This window comes from the organism of the source record quoted next, unplaced genomic scaffold, assembly GCF_019419815.1.
Source record: "Pyrus x bretschneideri cultivar Hongxiangsu unplaced genomic scaffold, Pyrus_bretschneideri_v1 Contig57, whole genome shotgun sequence".
Classification (NCBI taxonomy): Eukaryota; Viridiplantae; Streptophyta; class Magnoliopsida; order Rosales; family Rosaceae; genus Pyrus; species Pyrus x bretschneideri.
In genome coordinates this window covers 703404-712973 of record NW_025999795.1, presented here as the reverse complement: position 1 = coordinate 712973, position 9570 = coordinate 703404, and the positions used below count along the sequence as shown (strand labels likewise).

Genomic DNA, 9570 nt, shown 5'->3' with positions numbered 1-9570 from the left:
TTTGACAGTAGGCGACTGGTTGGGTTAGAGCAGCGCTCGAACCGGAGTTTAGGGCGCTTTACGGAAAAATACTCTCTCCCTCCCTCTGCTTTCTCTCTCTCTTCCCATCGCCCACTCTCACTTCACCCACCCGCCAACATATTATTGTCTTCCTCCCTCCAAAGTTTGAGGGCGTCGCAGTAATATATTCATACGTCCAAGGGGACTAACGAATTTGCGGCCGGCGTCGAGGTTTAACGGACGGCGGATTCTTTCTCGGGTAAGTCCGATTCAGATTCTACGAAATTTGAGATTCGGAAACCCTAGTTTCTACTGTATTTGATGTTTGGTGATTTGTGTGATTGGATTACAATGTGAGCGTCAAACCCCTGAGAATTTAGGGTTTTAGGTGGACGAACTTCCAGTTTTATTTTGATTGTGTTGTTGGGATTGTGCTAAACACTTGGAATTATAAGCTATTGACTTGTGTTTTTGGTTCTTAGAGTGTGTTTTGATGGATTCTCCTCAACGTAGTCGGAGTCATGTGAAACGAGAGGTGGAGGATAGCTCAGATTTGAGGCGTGATAGGGCTGGAGACGATGAAGAGTGGGAGGGCAGTGATAAGAGGAAGCACAGGTCAAGCCGATCAAGAAAGTCCGGTAATGGAGAAGACACGGGAGGAATGGAGAGCAGTGGAAGAAGGAGAAGTTATGGGGACAGAAGTGAGAGCCGAAAGAGATCAGGTGGCTCTAGCATTGCAGATAGTGATGAAGACGATTATGACTCAAGAAAAGAGTTGCGTTCTAAGCAGATGAAGAAAAAACAAGAAGAGAGCAGTTTGGAAAAGTTGAGCAGTTGGTATCAGGACGGGGAATTAGAGAACAGGCAAGATGGCGGAGATAAGTTGGGAGGTAGAGAGTCAGTTCGAGCTGAAGAAAGTGAGAGAAGGAAAATGAGCTCAAAGCTTACACAGCATGAGGATTCTCAGAGTAAAAGTAAGAGTAAAGAGGAAAGACCCCATGACGGAGAGCTTGAAAAGACACTTGGTAGAGATTCCAGGCATTCGGAGAGTAAGGAGAGCAGCCGCGAGAGGACACATGGTTCTTCTGAACAGGTGAAGACCTCGAGAAGAAGATGGGATGATTCAGAAGGTGGGAGAAAGGCAGAAGAAAGTCATTATGAAAAATCCGATTCAAGAAGCAGTAAGCCTTCTGATCCTAAGTATGAGAGTTCTAAAGAGAAGAGTGTCTCTGCGAGAAATGAACCCAGCGAGAGTAGAATCCGGGGTGTGGATTCAAACAGTGATAGGGCTACCAAATCTAACAGGGAAGAGAGAAAACCTGATGTGGAAAAGAGTAAGAGCAAAACCAGGCCAGAAACACTGGAAGAAGACAACAGGGATAGTCCTGTCACTCGTGAAGATAGATCAGGCAGGGAGAAAACTGAAAAGCATAGACAGCAGAGAACTCCAACTGGTCGGGATGTTGCTGAAAGCAAGGAGCGGTCTTTGAATGCAGATGAAGCAAATGCGGGGACGAAAGACAAGGGTCCTAGAGAAGGAGGAAGTACCACCAGGACGAGGACACCTGAGCGGAGTGGGAGGCGTTATCAGGATTCAGAATACTGTGAGATGGATTATGACAGGAGTTTTAATCTCAAGCGGAAGGAACTGGATAAAGATGGTTATAGAGATGATCGATCAAAAGGGAGAGATGAAAGCTGGACTGACAAGAGTAGGGACCGAGAAGGTTCCAAAGAGAACTGGAAAAGAAGGCAACCCAGTAGTAGTGAAAAAGACTCCAAAAATGGGGACATGAATTATGATCATGGTAGAGAGTGGGAGCTGCCACGGCATGGTCGTGAGAGGACTGACAATGAAAGGCCTCACAGTCGGTCTGGTAATAGGAAAGATGGAAGCCGTGGTGAAGCTGTGAAGACCTCATCAAATTTTGGAATTTCAAATGAAAATTACGATGTGATTGAGATCCAAACTAAGCCTATAGATTACGGAAGAGGAGACTCAGCATCCAACTTTGCTAGGAGGACCGAAGCTGGTCAGCAATCTGATGGGAGATCAGCGCCAAGTGATGAAGAGTGGGCATATCTGCAGGATGACAGGACAAGGAGGAGTGATATGTATGGATCTGGACCACCTAGAGAAGATTCAAAGGAAAGATATTCAGATGATATTAACTCCCTGCGAGATCAGAATTCATGGAGGGAGGACTCTGATGCCTATGGAGGCAAAGGTCGAGGACAGAAAGGTTCTATGCCTGGGCGTGGTGCTGGTGGCCAAAGTTCTGGTGGTGGCTTACAGCCTCCATATGGAAATGCAGAGCCAAGTTCCTTCAATAGAAATGCTTCACAAGGGATGAAAGGGGGTAGAGTAGGTAGAGGAGGAAGGGGTAGGCTTACTGGAAGAGATAGCCAACCGGTAGGAATCCCACTTCCAATAATGGGATCGCCGTTTGGCCCTCTTGGAATGCCACCACCTGGACCCTTGCAGCCACTTACACCTAGCATGTCACCTGCTCCAGGTCCACCAATGTCCCCTGGCGTCTTCATTCCACCATTTTCTCCTCCTGTGTGGCCTGGGGCTCGGGGAGTTGACATGAATATGTTAGGTGTCCCACCTGGTCTCTCCTCGGTCCCTCCTGGATTATCAGGCCCAAGATTTCCTCCTAATATGAGTACTCCGACAAACCCTGCCATGTTTTTTAACCAATCTGGCCATGGAAGAGGAGTTCCTCCAAACATATCTGGCCCTGGTTTTAATTCTGCAGGACCAATGGGACGAGGAACTCCGGCTGATAAAAATCAAGGTGGTTGGGTTCCTCATAAAAGTAGTGGACCTCCTGGTAAAGCTCCTTCCAGAGGAGAGCAGAATGATTACTCGCAAAATTTTGTCGATACTGGTATGCGACCCCAGAATTTCATCAGGGAGCTAGAGCTTACAAATGTTGTGGAGGATTACCCCAAGCTGAGGGAGCTTATACAGAAAAAGGATGAGATTGTGGCTAATTCTGCTTCACATCCCATGTATTACAAGTGCGACCTGAAAGAGTTTGAGCTATCCCCAGAGTTCTTTGGAACCAAGTTTGATGTCATTCTCGTGGATCCACCTTGGGAGGAATACGTTCATCGTGCTCCTGGTGTTGCTGACCACACAGAGTATTGGACGTTTGAAGAAATAATGAATCTTAAGATTGAGGTAGTATATCTGCAAATCACATTTTGTTTCCCTGACAAAAGACTAGAAATAGGCATCCCTACGAGCTTATGGCAAACTTGCTGCTTAATTTTAACTTCATAGTGGTAAATCATAAATCAGTTATCAACAGGTGCTTCATATGATTAAATATTAGCATTTTAATATTCTTTAAGCTGCACATACATTTATATGTATTTTACTATATTAGACACTTAGACTAATTCATATGCCATACAGGTTTAATTGTTGCCTTTATGTGCTTCCTCTTACATTTGACTCAATAGTTGAACTTTTGTCTTTTGTTCTCTCAGGCAATAGCAGACACACCTTCTTTCATTTTTCTTTGGGTGGGTGATGGCATGGGTCTTGAGCAGGGTCGTCAATGTCTAAAAAAGGTATTTAATCCAGAATTTTTTATTCGATTCTAAACACAACGTGTGGTTGCCTTTATTGCTGTAATATGATGTTGGATAATATGTTTGTGTAAACAAATTGTGATTATCTACATCTAATCAATGTGGTCCTGCAGTGGGGATTTCGTAGGTGTGAAGATATATGTTGGGTGAAGACAAACAAAACTAATGCAACTCCTGGTTTGCGCCATGATGCTCATACTTTGTTTCAGCACTCAAAGGTTGGTGTAATTTTTCTTGTGTACACCTTCATCTTATTAACTGCCCTCCCCCCTTGTTGAAAATGCTTTGTGGTACGTTAATTGCTTTTTAAATAGTTTGTTCTGTTGCCAATACAATGAAGGAACATTGCTTAATGGGAATAAAAGGCACCGTTCGTCGCAGCACTGATGGCCACATAATTCACGCCAACATTGATACAGATGTGATAATAGCCGAGGAACCCCCGTACGGTTAGTAACCACATCAAGAAAGCTGAGTTTTATTACTATCTGTGAATCATGGTTTAAAGCTGAAGAATAGTGTGGGTGTTTATCTCAATGTTTCTGTGATCAAGTCGTATGATGTGTAATGAGCTGGTGGCAATAACTTAGTCTGCTGTTGAGTTTGCTCCTTGTGTCTAAAATGAGTTAGATGTTTTATGCTGTTGGTTTATATACATGTAACGAAATATAAGCAAAATAACTTGGTATTCTTTGCAACTGTTGATCCTTTGCCTGTGAGGAATAAACTTTTCTTGCTATTTCTGTTATGTTTTAGATATTAAGCGAGTTTTTTTAAAATAGTAGTGGCATGCATAAATGGTGACACAATTATCTCTGTAGCGAAATTTTACTTTAGGTGTAAACACATAAAAAATAGTCGTACCCTCGTACAATTAAACAAAATGAGGAATGGGGGAGATATTACATTATTCTTGGTTCTTGTGATACCATCCCATTTTGCATCTAAAGCAATGAAAATGAGAACCTAGGATGCTAAACTATGCCTTCGGAATTGCAGGTTCAACCCAAAAGCCTGAGGATATGTACAGGATTATTGAGCATTTTGCCCTTGGCCGTAGAAGGCTTGAGCTCTTTGGTGAAGACCACAACATTCGGTCCGGCTGGCTGACTGTTGGTAAAGGACTGTCCTCATCGAATTTTAATGCCGAGGTAAAATAGCTTAAGCTCAAATTCTTGGTGTTTTTTTTTTTTTTGTTTGGTTTTATGTTGCAAAGTAGAAATTATTTCTTTATCAAATCATGAGTTATTCATTGGAATATGAATAACCATACATGCCCAGAAGTGGGTTTAAAGTCGGTTAATTATAACACTGCATCGATCTTGTTCCCTTGTCGACACGAAAATCTGTTTCATGATTTGTCCAGGGATATACCAAGAACTTTGCTGACAAGGACGGGAAGGTTTGGCAAGGAGGGGGTGGACGAAACCCACCTCCAGAGGCACCTCATCTTGTGGTGACAACTCCAGACATAGAGACCCTTCGGCCCAAGTCACCGATGAAAAACCAGCAGCAATTGCAGCAGCAGAATTCATCATCCATTTCTCTTACGCCCGCAAATTCCTCCAACAGAAGACCTGCCGGAAACTCACCGCAAAATCCAATTGCTCTTGGTGTAAACCAAGAAGCTTCAAGTTCTAATCCCTCAACTCCAGCTCCTTGGGGGCCTCCACCAATGGAGGGTTTTAAAGGGCGAGACGGCAACAGTATGCCGTCAGATGATAAGGTTTATGATATGTATGGATACTCAGGACAGCCAAATGGAGAGTTTCTAGATTTTGAGTCTCACAGGCACATGAATTTGTTGTAACGAAACGAGGAGTGATATTTCTTTTTATTTGTATTGTAATTCTTTTTCCCTCTTGTATAAATGGAAAGAAAATGCGTCCATCTTCGTTATTGTTCATCTGTTTCCCTTTCATCTTGAATAAAATTGCTCTGAATTTATAATCTTCGAAGTCGAAGAAACCGCGGTACAAACCCGAAACAAACCGAAATGTCACTTTCTAAAAAGATGGCGTTTCTGCATCAGTACTAGGTCAAAATCATGCTCTTAGATGAGATTACAGGCACCTTTTTGTACCCAATTATACAGAAATTCTATGGACTTAAACTATTTCCATCAACAAAAATTGAGAAGGAACAACAAAAGTGGGATTTCTCAGCTCCATTCATCCTCCGTCAAGCTTCATGTCTCGAACTTGACAAATTTGAGAGTTACGAAAAATTGGCAAGCATCCGTCAATCAACTGTGAGTTGTTCTTATGTCTCACTTTGAGGTTGTTGGGGTGAAGGCGTTCCAGCGGCAGTTTCTTCAACAGTTTGAGGTGGTTGGGGTGAAGGCGTTTTTGCAGCAGTTTCTTCAGCTGTATCTGTTACCAATGTAAGCATACAACAATGTTAACAACAGCGAGATAGAGATGTATACATTCAACAAAGTTATCAAGAGAGAGATTTAACGACGACTAACCTTGAGATGGAGTCTGAGGTTCAACCTGACTTTCTGCTGGAGCAGATACCTGTGCCTTCTTTTGGGCAGCTGCTAGCTGCTCCTCTGTGATCTTTAAGTACTCTTCTGCGGTGTATGCTCTGGGTGGTGACGGAACCCCATCTGCATTGGATAATTGACAGGTCAGGATTTAATAAAGAGACAAGAAACTATATGCACTGAATCATACAGCGAAAACATGAATCCGATAAAAAAATGGCTAAACAGTGAATATTTTCCTCTAAACGTATTTTCCTCTAGTTACTTGGATTTGTCATTTTTCCTATTATTGGTTCATATCCTAAACCTCATAAATTTTCACAAAACTTCCATAATGTGTCAGATGATCTAATGGCAATTTGACATATTAATCGCTTACTGGGGTCAGCCGTGGCAGTTGATGAAGAAGTTGAATTCTTGCTCATTATTCTGGCATTGTATGCATCTATTGACGATAAACTTGAAATGTCTGGAGTTTTGGAATCTTCATCCGTGGTTTTGGAATCTTCAATCGTAGTTTTGGAATCTTCAGTCATGGTAGTTGATGAAGGGGTTGAAGTAGTATCCATTTTCTTGCCATTGAATGCATCTATTGTTGAACTAGAAATGTCATCAAGACCGATCTCCTTTTCAAGGGTGCTCTTGAAATCCCTTGAAACTTCCTGCAGATGCACGTACATGCAACATTGACATCCTTCTCATAAGAGGCATAAACATACATTTCAAATGAAGTTAATATTACCTACCTGAAGTTCTTTAATGGTGGGCTGAAAAGCACGCAAAGTCTTTCCTAATGTCCTAGCAACCTGCACGAAGATAATCGTTACTCAGGAATGCCAAAAGATCTGCTAAATTGTCAACACTAAGGTTATCAATTTTTTTTCTAAAGCTTGTCATCCTCGACCCCATCATTACTTCAATCAATGAGTTTTGATCAACAACAATTCTGTGAGGGGTTCATATACCAATCAGGCCCTAACCCTCCACAGCCCTCTATCCCTGCTACTTAAACCGAGAATACATGCATCCACATGAGAAATTAAGGGCTCGTTTGGGATTACTTCTGGGAAGGTCAAAAGCGCTTTTGACGACAGAAACGTTTAGAAGTGTTTCTAGTTTATGGAAGCATTTGTAGTGTTTCCTGAGAGAAGCACCTATCAAGTGCTTACTTGGGAAGTGCTTCCAAAAGCATTTTCAGGAAAATCTTGGATTTTAAACATGATTGTGCTTCCAGCATAAGCACTTCGGATGAAAGCACTAATGAGTAGAAGTGTCTTCTACAAAACAATTTCAGACCTAAACTTCCAGCTACAATATAACATACCACTCACCTCAGCAAGTCCCTTGGGACCAAAAACCAGCAAAGCCACTACTCCAATAACCAGAGCCTCAGGAGCTCCAACACCAAACAGCGATGCATAAACCACCATACCCTTACACCTTCTCTTCCTCTCTGCACCGCCAAATCACAAACGAGCTGGACTGATTAACCAAAACAGCAAACAAATTGCAAAATCCAAGAAAAACCCATGAACCCAAATGCTGAAAAGCTACCTAATTTCAAAGACTTCGGTGCGAACGAGACGCCCAGATGCTTCAACCCAGTCCATGGCGAGAAAGGGCTGAGACCCAGTGGCGGAACCACAGAACAGAGCTGAAATTTCGGGTCTTTGCGGCGGAAGGCGGCTGCTTTTGTGCCTCTGGCGGCGGATGACGACGAGCACACAAATGTGGTAGGAGCAGCAGCAACGATGGACGCCATGGCCATCAGTTCGAGATTTTTGATAGTTTTGGAGTCATGAGCTCTGGTGACGGTCCAAAATTATACCAACCAGAAACATTAAATGTGTTTTCAGTTTTCGGCATTTCTGGGTGGGCCTTGAAATGTGGGCTTGATCTATACTTTTTGTTGGGCCAGTAACACTGCCCAAATGTTGTTGGTTTGCTCTTCTTTGGCCCAAATGATTGATGTTATCTGTTTTTTCAGTTACAGGGGAGGGACAGCGAGTGAAGGAAGATTCGAACACAAGACCTTGATTGCAGAAGTAAACGTTGGTATATGGGTTGAATGATTTTTCAAACAATCGGATACTCTAAGCTACTTTAATTTATCCAGAATTGATCGAATTCCGAGTGTGAGGCGCAGCGAGATCAAAACATCTTTTTATAGGTTAAGTCACTTCTTAAAGATGGCTCACCTTATTCTACTACAATCCAAGCAACATAATTTCTTAATCAACTGAACTAAAACATATTTGTAAGCAGTGTTTAAAATATCGGTATCGGTGATATACAAATTTGTTGAAATATCGATGGATATGTTGATATATGTGTAGACATCAAAATTTCGGTGAAATAAATGTTGACCAATAATTAAAATTTCAACGTTCACGTGTCACATAAATTTTACATGTAGCGTGTGATTCAACGAAAAATCGAAATAAATTGGAAAAGTCATCAAGTGTGACACGTGTCAACACCTGGCAGAAATGATTTATTTCATCTGATTATTTAAATCCAAAAATCAAGTTTTGGAATTCTATAAATAGGAGGCCAAGGCATTCATTTTGGAGGGGGGAAGAAGAGAAAGAAGGAAGGAGAAGGAGAAAGGAAAAGAAGAAAAGAAGGAAGGAAGAAAGAAAGAAGCCTTGAAACTCTAAAGCTCTCAAGCAAATCCCGAAGGATCAAGAAAGCAATCTTCGTTCTTCGTCAAATCCACCTTCAAGATCAAGCCCCGACGGCCCTTGAAGAACTTCCACCAACTCAAGATCAAGCCCCGACGGCCCTTGAAGAAAGTGTTCATCGTTCATCATCCGTTCATCCTAAGATCAAGCCCCAACGGCCACTTTGGATCAACAACCTCAACAAATCCTCACATCCAACCAACCTTCAAGATCAAGCCCAAAAGCCCTTGAAGATCCGCTCATCCACCAACCTTCAAGATCAAGCCCAACGGCCTTTGAAGAACTTCCACCAATTCAAGATCAAGCCCCAACGGCCCTTGAAGAACTCCCACCAACTCAAGATCAAGCCCCGACGGCCCCTTGAAGAAAGTGTTCATCATTCATCAACTGTTCATCCTAAGATCAAGCCCCGACGGCCCTTTGGATCAACAATTCATCCACAAACGTACACCCTTCGAAGATAGAATCAGAGGACCAAATTACAAAGAGATTGTAACCCCAAAATCATTAATACAAAATATATATTTTGTACACGTATTCTTGTCGCTTGTTTCAGGAATTTCTCGTGTTTACAAATTTGGCACGCCCAGTGGGACAATCTCTACCTCTCATCTCTATCCTCAAATCATCAAAAAACGCAAATGGCATCAAGAAAGGATCAAGCTGTTCCTGCAATCAAAGCAAAGAACAAGAACATCATCGCCGCAAGTGGTGATATTTCGGGCATCATAACCCGAAGTAAGGCAAGAGATCTTTTTGCCGCAGCTTCCGCCCCTGCATTAACTCTGTCAA

General features: G+C 42.4%; 2 protein-coding genes across 2 annotated transcripts; one reads left to right on the top strand and one right to left on the bottom strand.

Annotated features, from left to right (window-relative positions):
* LOC103932230 (N6-adenosine-methyltransferase non-catalytic subunit MTB) lies at positions 1 to 5496 on the top strand. The gene is made up of 7 exons (XM_009341788.3): positions 1 to 259; positions 483 to 3190; positions 3502 to 3585; positions 3720 to 3824; positions 3947 to 4055; positions 4606 to 4757; positions 4973 to 5496. Exons 2-7 carry the CDS (start codon positions 494 to 496, stop codon positions 5414 to 5416), a joined length of 3591 nt encoding a protein of 1196 aa, XP_009340063.2. The 5' UTR covers positions 1 to 259; positions 483 to 493; the 3' UTR covers positions 5417 to 5496.
* An 88-nt stretch (positions 5497 to 5584) lies between these two features.
* LOC103932229 (sec-independent protein translocase protein TATB, chloroplastic) lies at positions 5585 to 7919 on the bottom strand. The gene is made up of 6 exons (XM_009341787.3): positions 7649 to 7919; positions 7426 to 7547; positions 6841 to 6900; positions 6474 to 6756; positions 6077 to 6217; positions 5585 to 5978 (listed from the first exon to the last, which is right to left on the bottom strand). The coding sequence occupies exons 1-6, from the start codon at positions 7860 to 7862 to the stop codon at positions 5869 to 5871; spliced, it is 930 nt and encodes a 309-aa protein (XP_009340062.1). The 5' UTR covers positions 7863 to 7919; the 3' UTR covers positions 5585 to 5868.
* Between the last annotated feature and the right edge of the window lie 1651 nt (positions 7920 to 9570).